The 14,588-nt window shown below is 31.8% G+C and overlaps 2 protein-coding genes across 3 annotated transcripts in view; both read left to right on the top strand.

Moving 5' to 3' along the window:
• The window catches only part of LOC105565996 (probable cytochrome P450 6a14), a 24,086-nt gene extending 9,767 nt beyond the window's left edge, over positions 1 to 14,319 (top strand). The window contains exons 1-7 of one of the 2 annotated variants that reach the window (XM_012019648.1): positions 8,633 to 8,771; positions 8,901 to 9,076; positions 10,559 to 10,928; positions 11,080 to 11,423; positions 12,115 to 12,345; positions 12,457 to 12,705; positions 13,801 to 14,319. In XM_012019648.1, coding sequence (XP_011875038.1) covers positions 8,908 to 9,076; positions 10,559 to 10,928; positions 11,080 to 11,423; positions 12,115 to 12,345; positions 12,457 to 12,705; positions 13,801 to 13,964 — 1,527 coding nt within the window. In that variant the 5' untranslated portion in view covers positions 8,633 to 8,771; positions 8,901 to 8,907 and the 3' untranslated portion in view covers positions 13,965 to 14,319. Of the gene's footprint in view, positions 1 to 8,632; positions 8,772 to 8,900; positions 9,077 to 10,558; positions 10,929 to 11,079; positions 11,424 to 12,114; positions 12,346 to 12,456; positions 12,706 to 13,800 lie in introns of those variants that run through there. The other variant, XM_012019649.1, reaches the window with a different exon arrangement.
• LOC105565997 (probable cytochrome P450 6a14) lies at positions 1,358 to 7,687 on the top strand. The gene is made up of 7 exons (XM_012019651.1): positions 1,358 to 1,553; positions 3,353 to 3,528; positions 4,622 to 4,991; positions 5,571 to 5,914; positions 6,126 to 6,356; positions 6,477 to 6,728; positions 7,407 to 7,687. Exons 1-7 carry the CDS (start codon positions 1,537 to 1,539, stop codon positions 7,568 to 7,570), a joined length of 1,554 nt encoding a protein of 517 aa, XP_011875041.1. The 5' UTR covers positions 1,358 to 1,536; the 3' UTR covers positions 7,571 to 7,687.
• Positions 14,320 to 14,588: the final 269 nt, after the last annotated feature.

Here is a 14,588-nt window from a genome sequence, read left to right as displayed (position 1 = left end):
ATTGAATTTAATTTTTACGTGGAAAGTAATTAATAATCCAATACCTCCTCAACTTATTACGACAGCCATACAATACAGAAGAATATGGATGAAAAAAAGAAGTTACGAATTTTGGGAATCAATTGTGTTAAATCATTATAATCTCCTCTCAAAACATTTGTTTCGCGAGGCAGACCGCCGCATGAATTAAATTCGTATTATTTTTTTCGGTTGGTACACTCGATGTGATTCGATGTAAACGCACACGTATTAAAGCATTGGTGCGCACTAAACTTAATACGCGTACTAACGTTTTGACGATGTAAACTAGGCCACTGTAACTGTAACGCGTTTCATTTCAGAAATGGTAACTTCTAAGGGCCCCAAAAACCCTTTGCACGGCCCTGCCTGTATACATAATGTTCTAATAAAATGAATATTAATGTATTAAATATAACTAATTGAAATTAGTTGAATAGAAATAGAAGCTGCGAGATAATGTGTATTAAAATCAATTTTTTTCGTAAACAGCTTATTAAGGTTGCGAAAACGTTAACGTTTTTTATTAAAAAAAGTTTATATAATTACTATTCATAAAAATGTGTACTTAAACTGTCTATTTATATAAATGATAATGTCCATAAATAATAAAGTATTCTTACCAAATGCGAGATATAAACTACTAAAATATTATACATATAATTGCAATGAGAAGAGCAAACCATATTTGCAATGAGGCTTAAGGTCATTCTGCATTATGATTACAATCGCAGAGTTACAACCCAGGTAGCAAACGGACGTCATTTAGACGTCAAAAATTGGTCCCTAACTGACCACTATTGACGCCACTAATTGACGTCTCCAAGACGTCAAAATGACGGTCTAATGTCATAGATAATTGGCGTCACAAAAATGACCATATTTTGACGTCATTTTGATAAATATAATGACGTTATTAAGACGTTATTAATGTAATTAATAGGTTATTAATTAATATATACATATAGGTAAATAATAAATGTACATATATACAAAGGTAAAATTTATTATATTTTTTATTACAATACATGTAAAATTTTTATAAATTGATAATTATCAAATAAACAAAAATATATTATACTAATATACGTATTATCAAATAAAATATAAACTTAATAGCTATAATAGGAACTTAAGTTTAATTATTGAAACAGCTTATCAATCATAATGCATATTCTACTTTCACAAATATAATTCAAAGTATTAATAAAAAAATTAATCAATGTTATTGTTGATTCCCTAGTAGGAGAGCCCCTAGTACGTAAGGCCCTAGACGATAGTTGCGTGGATGGCGCTCGTGCGCTGACTTTGGGGATCTGCCCCCCTGCCGACCGCGACAGTTCGTCGTTGTACGTGAGCCATGGCGGCCGTATTCTGTGTGAAATAAAGTTATCCATATAGTCCATCTAAGTGATTGGTGTCAGCAATCCCATTATCCGTATCAATAAGAGAAAACGCCGATCTCCAGACGATTCGAGATACAATCACGTGCATTGGTTCACGTGGTAACAGTTATGTATGATTGGAAAACATACGTAAGTATTATCATCAATATAAGGTATACTACAATACATTTGTTGCCAATGAGACTAATAGGCCATACCTTTAAGTCACTTAAATCTTTGAGAACATATATGTATACATATGTATTAAGTAGTGATGAATCGCACGGATATAAATATAATGGGGACTGTTTAATAAAATATTTTCCAATAAGAAAGATATAGCCCTTTGTTGTTTTCACAATATTATCCACATAGCACAAATTACTGTTTGCCGGCTGATAGTAGACATTTTTTAGTCACCTTGAAGACAACTTTGTAAGTGGACATTTAGTCTACTATCTATAGGATGGTTTATTGTCGACATTTTCAGGAAGTTTAAAGTCGCCTTTCGGTAAAGCGAAAAATTAACTAAAAAATATTTTTTCGGCAAAGTGCAAAAATGTGTAAAAAGTATCTTTTTGGCCAATCTTTCTGGTCAATATGTCGAACAGATATACAGCGAATCGACGTCTCACTTTCCGCGTGTAGCGCGATAGTCGCGACATGCATGCTCCTTGCTTGTTCGTGAATTATCAGTGTCTTCCTGATAGACGACAATCGTATTTGGACATAAGATGAGTCATATTTTTCGCGTGGCTATCGAATTAATACGATTTAATGTGTCGATTAATACAAGTTAATCAAGGAAACCTGTCAAATTTGTCAAAAATATAAAAGCATAATTAAATAATATAATATATACTCTGGTTTATTGTCTATTTTTTTATTAAGACATATGCTCATTATAATTATTATTTAACAACATCAATGATTTTTATTGACCGTATCTGGCAAGTAAAATTCTTATTGCGAAAAATATTACCCCAACCAGGATATCCTGGTTGGGGTAATATTTTTCGCAATAAGAATTTTACTTGCCAGATACGGTCAATAAAAATCATTGATGTTGTTAATTACTGCTGGCGACTTTTAAAGAGTATTCTTAATAGATTATTATTTAAGTTTAATTGGAGCATTTTCAAAGACTTGATCAATATAATTTTATTATTTCTTAATTGTATTATACAGGGTGAGTCACAACATTTGTGCCAGAGCTCGTGAGAAGGTAGAACGGATCGAGATGAACAGAAAAGTCTTGAACCATTTGCAATTTTCGCAATAGTTAACGAGTAATTAATTATCAAAAATCGTCGTCTTTGCCCTGCCCACTGTCCAATTCGAGCGCGTGGCGAGATGTGACCGCACGGCGATCGATATTGCCAGGCGAGGGGTGGGGACGCGAGACGCGGGAGCGGCGACGTAAGCTCGCCGGCAACGGCGCGCTGTCCCCCTAGATAAAGTTGTTATGTGTGATAAAATGAAATTTGCATGATGAGATATAATACTAGCGGATTCTTAAAGATACTCAGTTCATATAGTAGCGTCATTCGATCGAGACGTATAAAAAAGGTACAGCTGAAATAATACTTGTCAGCATGTAAAACTGCTCAGTGAACGCTTGCGCTTGCGCTGATTAGATTATTCTTTAAAACGTTAGAAAAATAGTTTTATCACAGCCCAGGTAAAAAGTATAATTCGCAAATCAAACGCAAAGCGCTCACTGAGCAACTTTCTTCCCAGAATGTAGCCAGTGAAACAGTCAATTCTCGTGCAAATGGTGACTTTCCAAACATTCCATACGATTAGTGAATTGTGAATTATAAGTTATGAGTTGCGTGTAATTTGGTGCAAGTTGTAGGAACATAATAGAAATTTAAAACTTAACATTTTCATCACATCGTGCTCAACGTTAACGTTTTATAAGAGAATTATTTATCGCCATTTTTCAGATTAACGATGGTACTTGCAGAATTAATTGGGGCTTTGATCGTTGCTCTGAGCATTTTATACATTTATTATAAGTTTGTGATATTTAATTTTTGGCGCAAGAGAGAGGTTTTTTATGTCGAACCCGTTGTACCAACTGGAAATATAACGGCTCTTGTAACTGGAACAAAGCAAATAGGCGAGTATTTCTGTATCTTAATCAGCACAGTATAAGCATAGACTTATTATACTCATAGACTACACCGTCTTGCGGGCGGCTTGAGGACAAGACAAAACGGAGAAGGCAATAGCGCTAGGAAACCTAACTCTCTGATTAAGTGGCAAGAGAGAGGTTAAAGCGATTTCAGCTGAATCATTTTATCCCCTCTCTTGCCACTAGTCTATGAGTATAGGTACTATATGTATGTACATACATACAAAGTGAATATTAATGAATGTGCCAACTTTTTATCATAGCAGATTACCGATCGCAACTGTAGCCAAATCTGCAAAAAAACGGAAAAATCTCGTACTTGTGTTATATGTACTTGTATTTTTCAAGATACAATTAGATATTGCATGGTTGAGACACATCCCATACAGCACCGAAGCTTTCAGAAACATTTCAGAAACATTTTAACATTGCAACAATGTTTTCTGAAATGTTTCTGAAAGGTTTGGTGCTGTATGGGATATAACGAGATTTTGTCCATTTTTTCCAAATTTTTAATTTACTACACGGCTGTTAAATGTTATGATTCTTAACTGGTTTTAGTTCCAAATATTAATTTCATTTCTCAATTATAATTAAATGCTAAAATTAATAAAAAATGTAAAAAGACGTACATAAGGTAAATATACAGGGTGCTTTTTATTTTGTGTCCCCTTTTACTATGAGAGATGGATTACAGACCGAAACTGTAGTCAACCCGGAAAAGAAAATGGAAAAATCTCGTAATATACAGGATGAGTTGTAAGGCTGTCCCAACCTTTCATCATAAAAGGTGAATTACCGACCGCAACTCTAACCAGCTCGGGAAAAAAATGAATAAAATCTTGTTTCATATATCTCAATCATCAATCTCAAATTGCACAACTCCCACTAAATGTACTTTTATATTTTACTAAACTGTAATTGCCGTATTATAAGTTAGGTGTAACAATCATATTTAATTTATTATTTAATTTTATCATTACAAAGAACATACTATTTTTACAGAATAAATGACGTTTTGTTGTTTATTGTATTGCTATTGACGAAACATGCAAAGTTAACTTGAAATATTTAACAGGTGTATTCTTCCGTGATGTCTACTTGAAATATAAAGATCATCGCGTTATAGGAACCTATACACTTTTTAAACCAAACTTGGTGATTGCTGATCTTGATCTTATTAGAACGGTATTAACCAAAGAATTTACAAGTTTCCACGACCGCGGAATGTTCTGCAATGAAAAAATCGACCCGTTGTCCGGCCATTTATTTTTAATGCCTGGAAAGAAATGGCGAAATCTACGCGTCAAGATGACACCCACTTTCACTTCCGGAAAAATAAAGCAAATGTTCCCGATCCTGAACGAATGTAGCGAAGAACTTGCAAAGTTCCTGAATAGCAAAGCACAGATGAGAGAATCCATCGACATAAAAGATATATTTGCAAGGTAAAATTTTCTGAAAGAACTGTTATATAAACAAAGTTTGAATGCCAAGGAATAGAGAATAATTTAAAATATAAAATATTTAGACCCTAATACCCTGTCACGACTCTTAGTCTTTCATATTTCTTTAAAAATTAGAATATAGAATATTTAATTAAAAAATGTAAATAATATAAATATAAGGAATTGGAAAAGGACAAGCAACCTGTCTTAAAGCAGATGATCATTTTATAGAAAAATGTTCTAATTCTCGATTTTGTATTTATTATTGCTACAACAAGGTGTACAATATTATTAGTTAACAATTAATGTAAGGTACGTTTATAGAAAATAGTTTCTAAAATATTTCTGTAATTTGACATAAAAAAGAAACTACAATATATAAATGACAGACAATTTTTTGAAATTTTAATATACTAGTTATAAACCTACATTCTCTTATCTATTTTTGCGACATCATTTCCACGATTTACTTCCATTTTTCGAATACATTTATATTCGTATCGTGTTTTAATATCTTTACTCTTTCGCGAATTCAAATTTATTAAAATTTATTAAAACTTGTGTTTTAATTTTATCAAGATATACGACGGATGTAATTATGTCAACGGCGTTTGGTATTAAATCTAATTGTATTGAGGAGCCGAATAACGAGTACCGTAATAACGGGAAAAAAATTTTTAAACTAAATTCGGTTGTGATCGCCTTGGCTGTCTTCGTACCGCAAATTCTGGAAATCTTTTCCATTCCCATCACGGACCGACGAGTAACCAGATTTTATATGAATATGTTCCGAGAAAATGTGGAATACAGACAAACTCACAACATCGTGAGATACGACTTTATGAATCTGCTCATTCAACTGATGGAAAGAGGCTATATTGAACCTGATATGAACGATGACAAGCAGGAAACTAATAAATCATGTAAATATATATATTTACATGATTTATATATATATAAACACATATATTTTTCTATATTTATTTTTATATTAATATCTATCACATCTCGTAAAAATACAAATATATTGTTTTATTGCAATTTTACAAATAAGAAAATTAAATAAGAGTTTTTTTAACATGATATTTGTACATGAGATCGTTAACAGAATTATAATAGTCTATTTATCCGTAGCAACTGTAAGTAAGCTCACTATGACGGAGGCTACTGCGCAAAGTTTTGCCTTCTTCGCAGCTGGTTTCGAAACTTCTTCGACGACAGCAACGTTCGCTCTATATGAATTAGCTCAACATCATGATATACAAGACAAAGTTCGCAAAGAAATCGATGAAATGTTAGTAAAACATGGTGATCTGACTTATGACGCTGTGAATGAAATGAATTATCTTCACAAAGTAGTAAATGGTAAGTACACATTAAATATAAAAGTCTTTTGTTATTTATATGTATGTAATTTTAAATAAGTTGCAATTATTTAAAAAAAGAAATGTAAATATCGTCATACTTTTCTTTTACATTTTTCAGAGACTATGAGGAAATATCCACCTCTTCCATTGTTAAATCGCGTTTGTACTAAAGAAACGGACTTACCAACAATGAACCTACGTCTACCGAAGGGGACTTTAATCACTGTACCAGTGCTTGGGTTGCATCGAGATCCGTCAATATATCCAGACCCTGAAAAATTTGATCCGGAACGATTTAACGCGGACGTGATAGGAAAAAGGCATCCTTATGCTTATTTACCATTTGGGGAAGGTCCACGAATTTGCATAGGTAAGAATGTAAAGAGAGCAATGCAATAATATAATTAATTTATACATACATATGTAATGTAATGTATACATACATACACATATCAATCTATTGCTTCTGAAATTATTTCTACAACCTTATTTCTACTATCACATTATATGTATAGCTTACATGTCTATTTTGTATTACAATTATGTAAATTGAAAGCGATAATAATTTTACTCCTGATATTTCAAAATCTTTAATCACATTTCGAAATATATTTGATTTTTAAAATATATATTTGTTAATTAAATGCGATATTGGTAGAAATAATAATTATTATGAATATTATTAAGTATTTTTTTATGATTTCTTCAATCCTTATTTTGCTAACAATCTCTGAATCAATAACGTTAATCATTTACCAAGAAATTTAAATAAAATGTATGTATCTTACATTTAAATTTAAGAATAAAATAATAATTCTCTCTCTTTCTCTATCTCTCTCTCTCTTTTGCAAAAATAATTTTTAATGTTTAATTAATAAGTTGTAATTTTGTCTTGTATAATTTTCGTAATGTTTTTCTATATACAAAAATAATTAAATATTCTTTAAAATAGTTTCAAGTATATACTTGGAGAACTTTCTGAAGCTTACAATAAAGTACTATAAAAATGTCTCACAAGTGTCGTGGCATTAATATCATTATTTCTCAGGTGCGCGATTTGGCTACATACAAACTAAAGTTGGACTCGTGAGCCTTTTGTCGAGATACAAATTCCACCTTCATCCTCAAACTCGAGTACCACTTATTTTTAACGAAAGTAGTGGTATTCTTTCGGCAAAAGGAGATGTACACTTGATTATAGAACCGCGATAAAATAGTTTTGCTGTTATGTGATCTAAAAACATTAGTATGCATGCTTAACTTATTTTAAATAAAATTAAATTTCATAAGATTTTACGACCTACACTGGCCAATGTTTTTATTCAAAAACTGATTACAACGTTTCGGCCCCGGATTTGGGTCTTTTTTAATATTGTTAGTTTCGACTGTATTAAATATTATGCTGCAAATTACTTTATATTCATAACCTAAATCTTTACTATTATAACAAAAAGGAATTCATATTTTATTTTTTCATCCATAAGAAAAATACATATATGTTTAATCCGTTTTTCAACAATGAAAACGAATAAGGTAAAAAGCAAATGTAATGTTTTAAAATTTTATTGTAAAATTAACATATAATAAATAATTTACAAGATGTCAGGCATTTAATTTACTTTACAACTGCCAACTAGACTGAAGTAAGAAAATTGAGGTAGGGATGACTTTGACATATCTGCGTGTAGAAATAATAGTATTCATCAGGGACGATCCGGTCGTGAGGTTGTAATTCTATTAATAACAGAGCATATACACTGCTGTACAAATGAAGTTATGTAAATGATAACTTATCACACAAATACTTTTATTAAATACTAAGTATGAACTATTAATTAATTAAAAAATTAATAAAAAAATTAATAAATATCGAACCAACGTCACTATTATTGTATATCGCCCGCTAGACCGTACAACTTTTATTTTAAAAGTTTTTTTGGTGAAATTGCATATTTTCGAAATATTTGCCTGTTAAGATTAGAAAGACTCACCTTGTATAAGTGTAATTTATAGTTAAAGTAATCGCAATCAATCATATTGATAAAAAATGCGTTATATAATTGATTATATCTACGAGACAGTTATATGATCGATGATTTACGGAAACGTTGGCAATGTACGTATTTATTGTATTTTTTCTGCAGGAGCATTTAATTATAAATGCGATGAACATTAGCATATTATAGCAACAACGGTGGTCGGAATAGGGTGGGGAGGGCTCCCATGCGCGCGCTGCATACCACGCGCTGCGTTGTGTGCGTACATATACGGCACGTAGCTTGTGCACATTGCATTGAGACGTAGTATCTTCAGAACAATGTAGAGCTGTGAAGGAAGATAATCTACGAGACAGTTAATTCTCTCACAAGTAACGAACTTCTAAGAATTTTATGTGAACAGTGAATTGTGAATTGTAAGTTGTAAATCGCGTGATCTGGTGCAAAGTTTAGGAACACACGAGAAGTTTAAAACCAAACGTTGCCATCAACATCTAGCTCAACGTTAAAGTCTTACGATATAATTGTTTATCGCTATCTTTCAGATTAGCGATGGTATTTGCAGAATTAATCGGAGTTATCATTGTTGCACTCAGTGTTTTATATATTTATTATAAATTTGTGATATTTAATTTCTGGCGTAAGAGGAATGTCTTTTACCTCGAACCTGTTGTACCAATTGGAAACCTAAAGGATTTTATAAATGGAAAAAAGCAGATGGGCAAGTATCGTCACGTAATTGTAATCAGTACAGTATGCATATAATTATTTTTTGTGGAGATATTTTTACATTTATTGTTAATTTAAATTTAAATAAAATTTGAAAGCTGATATTTCAAAATAAAAACATTTAACCCAAGGAGCGCCAATGCCCATCTAACGTGCTTTTAATGCACATTTTATTGCATTGGCTTCAAAATAACATTAATTGTGTGTTCAAAATGCGCGAATTTAACATGTTTGGGCATATTTGAGATATATAATTTTATATAATTCTCTATATTTATACATGCTTATGCATGAAAAATTATGCATAGGTGGTTAATGGTACAGTTTTTTAGAATGCACTTCCACAATATACATTAAATGCATATTTAATGTATACTTGGTCAGAAAAATGTTAGCAAATTGGTATCAAATTGGCAACAGACTTGATAAATATGTTAAATTCGCGCATTTTCAACACACAATTAATATTGTTTTAAAGCGAAATCTTGAGAAAATTTACTTTAAATGAAGTTGAAGCTTTTAAAAGTAATCTTTCAAATCTAAGAGTTTACTTAAAGAAGTTAAAAGTTTACTTAAGAAATTATAGAGTAATATTGGACACTTAAAATAATTTTCAGACAACCAAGTCCGTCAAAGTTCCCGCTCCCTCGCGGCATAGCACTTTCTCATAAGAAAACCGCACGCGGTTTATTATAGATTATATCACATATTTTTCACAATTTTCTCAAAGTATTCTTTTAAATTCTTAAAGTAAGTTTTAAGTTTTAAGTTTATCTTAAATTAAAGTTTAAAGTGTCTAAATTTATTTTTCATATTTCTTATTTTTGTAAAGTAAAATTTTAAAGTTTTTTAAGGTATCAACTTAACACAATGTAATGACTTTATCTGGCAATTTATTATAAATTAGTCAAAACGACGTTTCGATCGCGAATTGCGATCCTCTTCAGGTTACATAATATAGCGTATGACTAAAGTAGGTTGACTAATGTGGAAGCAGTCAGTCATATATCTACAAAAGTCGGTTCGTCAATTATGAAGATAAAGCTTAATAGAACGGATAGTCTCTCTATAGCAGATTTCTCATGCACGATCTCAAAAAGACGTCCATTCCACACAGCACTTAGAAACGTTATTGTTTCTAAAAAAAATTTTTTTTAAGGTATATTTTCCCAACGGAATGCAATAAAACGCGCATTAAAAGCACGTTATACATATATCATATAATGGCGTGAGATAATAATCATATAGTGAAATAAAATTATACATATAGCATAAAACTCTTGCTACATACGCTTTTATATTTTACCAAATTATAGGCTTCGCATTAAATTACTATATTTTATTTAGTTCCATTATTATAATTTTACTAATATTTCTATAAAATCAATGATTTATAATATTCTGTTTATTTATTTGTTTATATATATATCTATTTGTTAAGACTACGGAATTAATTAAAATAATTTATTGACAGGCGTATTCTTTCATGACATCTACATAAAATATAAAGACCATGGCGCTATTGGAATCTATTCACTTTTTAAACCAAACTTAGTAATTGCTGACCTTGATCTTGTTAGAACGGTATTAACAAAAGAATTCGCAAGTTTCCACGATCGCGGAATATTTTGCAATGAAAAAGTTGACCCATTGATTGGCAATTTGTTTTTTATAATGGGGAAAAAATGGCGAAATCTACGCGTCAAGATGACACCCACTTTCACTTCCGGAAAAATAAAGCAAATGTTCCCGATCCTAAGCGAATGTAGCGAAGAGCTCGCAAAGTTCCTGAATAGCAAAGCGCAGATGAGAGAATCCATCGACATAAAAGATATATTTGCAAGGTAAAATTTTCTGAAAGAACTGTTATATAAACAAAGTTTGAATGCCAAGGAATAGAGAATATATAATTTTAAAAATGCATATAGATAATGCAAATATTAAGTAATAGAATGAACGAAAATTGATTAACAATTTTGTTAATTTTACCAATAGATATACAACGGATGTAATAATGTCAGCGGCATTTGGGGTCAAATCTAATTGTATTGGAGAGCCGAATAACGAATATCGTATTCAGGGAAGAAAAGCTTTTGAAGTTACCCCACTTATACTCGCCTTGGCTGTGTACGCGCCACAAATTATGGATCTTTTTTCACTTACCTTCTTTGACCGAGGTGTCATCAAATTTTACATGAACATGTTTCGAGAGAATGTAGAATACAGACGTACTCATAATATCGTAAGACAAGACTTTATGAATCTGCTCATGCAGCTCATGGATAGAGGCTATGTTGAACCTGACATGGACGATGACAAGAAGAAAATTAATGAATCATGTGAATATATACATTTTCTTGTTTTTGTATTAATAGTTACTCTACGTGTTATGCAAGTATACATATCGTTTTGCATCACAATATTTTGTAAATTATAAAATTAAGATTCTTTAACACATTGTACAGGATGACAGATTCGTAATAGACCAAAATAAAATTTACGGTAGATTAGATCAAACTAAGAAAAAAAGTCATGCAACATTTTATAGAATTTGCAATAATTATCGTGTAAATAACAAAAATGTCTATAGGCAAATGAGCGCACAAGGTATCAAAAGCCGAACTCGACAGGTGCAAAATAGCTGACTTGTTTATAACTTTTTAGATATGACAGCAAGATGTGGAGTCACGCATTGCTTGGTAAGAAACTATCGGTGAACGGTATGCGTTGAGTAGAAACTGTGGAAAGGTGTGAAAACGAGCGGCGCTGTTAGATCCTAAGAGATAAAAACAAAGTAATCTTTTGCATACGTTCCGAGTGCGGTCTTCTATACCTTGTGTGCTCATTCGCTCAAACAATTTTGTTAATTACACTATAGTTATTGCAAATTTTGTAAAATGCTTGACTTTTTTCTCAATTTAACTCAATCTACTATAAATTTTGTTTCGGTCCATAACGAATCTGACACCCTGTATAAGACATTTGATAGTTAACAAAATTATGTTAACAAATTATTTTATTTGTCTATAGCAACTGTGAGTAAACTTACTATCGCAGAGGCCACTGCGCAAAGTTTTGTCTTTTTCGCAGCTGGTTACGAAACTTCTTCGACGACAGCAACATTCGCTCTATATGAATTGGCTCAATACCATGATATACAAGACAAAGTTCGCAAAGAAATCGACGAAATACTAGCAAAACATGGTGGTCTGACCTATGACTCTGTGAATGATATGACTTATCTTCATAAAGTAGTAAATGGCAAGTACATATGAAATATATTTCGTTATTTATGTTATATGTTTAACTTTAAGTAAAGTACAAGTATTTCAAAAAAGATTAATTTCCACACCTTTCTTCTACATATTTCAGAGACTCTGAGGAAATATCCACCCATTCCATTCTTGAATCGCATCTGTACTAAAGACATAGCCTTACCAATGAACATTAACCTACCAAAGGGTACTTCAATTACTATACCAGTGCTTGGGTTTCATCGAGATCCGTCAATATATCCAGATCCAGATAAATTTGATCCGGAACGATTCAATGCAGACGTGGTGGCAGACAGGCATCCTTATGCTTATTTACCATTTGGAGAAGGTCCTCGAGTCTGCATCGGTAAAATTATAAATTAATCTATTATTATATTTAATTAACAAATTATTTTCATAATTTATATATTATTTCATTATTTCAATAGTTTTTAAATTTTATTTATTCAGGGCTGGGTAAAATGCTTTTTGAATTGCATTTAAAATGCCAAATGCAAAATACCTGAAAAAAATGTATTTAAGATGCAAAATGTAAAATGGATTTTCCAAATCCATTTTAAATGTAAAATGGATAAATAGGTATTTTAAATGGTTTTCAAATGCAAAATGGTTTTTTCTAGTATATGCAGTTTATTTGGTTATTAATACATATTATATATATGTTTATTTGATAAATGCGCTGTTTAATTTGAGCAGCAATTGTTTTTCGAAAGTATCATCGTGCATACTTCGACGATTGGGGCGACAAATGATGCTCGCGGACGTTAAGTTCAAGGCGGCCATAAAGAAAATTGTTGTTCGGCCAATCACGGGACTCGGTTTCTCTTAAGGTCCCATTTCATCGACGCTACGATTTGGCGTCAAATATAGTCACGTGACTAAATTTACTGACCCGAGTACCCCAGAGTATCATTTTATCCTTGTTTAACATACGGTGAGCAACAAGGATAGAATAATACGCTGGGGTACTCGGGTGGCGTTTCTGAACGCAACCCTTGCGACACGCCAGTCACCACGGCACACTGGAAAAGTTGAGACGGTCTCAACTTTTTCCCCCACTACGTCGAGAAGTCACTAGACCTCATTTGTCGCTGGTTTCTAGCGTTCATGAAATTGCGCCTTTATGCGTTAATGACGCTAAGCGAAATTTGTGAGCGCTTAGAAAAACGATTTACCCATTTTACAAATGGTTAAATGTAATAAAATTTCCATTTCAAATGTAAAAGAGAAATGGTTTTCCAAAAGCATTTAAAATAGAAAATGCAAAATGCCATTTCCATTTTAAATACATATTTAAAATGGAACCATTTCGAATGGTTACCCAGCCCTGTATTTATTTATAAAATTGTTTTAATTATACTCTCAAACTCCTCGAAATTTACAATAATTTATTGTGAAAATGTCTCACAAGTGTCGTGGCATTAATATCATTATTTCTCAGGTGCGCGATTTGGCTACATACAAACTAAAGTTGGACTCGTGAGCCTTTTGTCGAGATACAAATTCCACCTTGATCCTCAAACTCGAGTACCACTTATTTTTAACGAAGGTGCTGGTGTTCTTTCGGTGAAAGGTGGCGTACACTTGTTTATCGAACCGCGATAAAATAATTGTGCTGTTGTGTGATCTAAAAAATATTTGTATTCACTCCTGACTTATTTTAACAGAAATTTACTGTTTATTTCTAACTTTCAATTCATATATCTCCATTTATAAAAAAAGCTGTATACAAGGTGTTTCCTCTAAGTTGAGAACATAGAATGTCTCAAAACGCATAAGTTCCAGAAGAAAACTTTTCAGACAAAAGTTGTAGTGTTTCAAGTAACGCATTACACATAGCAATATCAGTATGATCTTGAATGACGTTGTCAAGATTATGTGAAGGTCATCGCAAATTTCTTAAATGAAACCCCATATTGTTTATTATACTATGTTGTAATACTAATTTTTATGTATGTCAATTTTATGTATGTTACAATACCCAGAAACAAACAAAAATCACTATTATTGTAAAAATATAATCGCTTAAAAAAGAAACAAGAAAAAGAATTTTTACATTTACTGGCAAAAATCGCAGATGTATTCCTTTTTGCATCTCCTGCGCACTCATTGTGAGCCTAGAGATCACATATGAAACATTGAATCTATGGTATAGCCGCCTTGGTGGTCCATAATGTATACATCATAATTTTGTACAACTACCTATAGCGACATACAGAAAAACTAAGA

This window comes from Vollenhovia emeryi, unplaced genomic scaffold (genome assembly GCF_000949405.1).
Source record: "Vollenhovia emeryi isolate VEMERY1.0 unplaced genomic scaffold, V.emery_V1.0 DF939147.1, whole genome shotgun sequence".
Lineage (NCBI taxonomy): Eukaryota > Metazoa > Arthropoda > Insecta > Hymenoptera > Formicidae > Vollenhovia > Vollenhovia emeryi.
The sequence above is the reverse complement of the archived record's forward strand: the minus strand, read 5'-3'. Positions and strand labels throughout refer to the sequence as shown.

Coding starts and splice junctions, on each gene's coding strand:
- LOC105565997 (XM_012019651.1), top strand. Junction 3,529..4,621: donor AACTGGAACAAAGCAAATAG/GCGAGTATTTCT, acceptor AATATTTAACAG/GTGTATTCTTCCGTGATGTC. Junction 5,915..6,125: donor GCAGGAAACTAATAAATCAT/GTAAATATATAT, acceptor ATTTATCCGTAG/CAACTGTAAGTAAGCTCACT.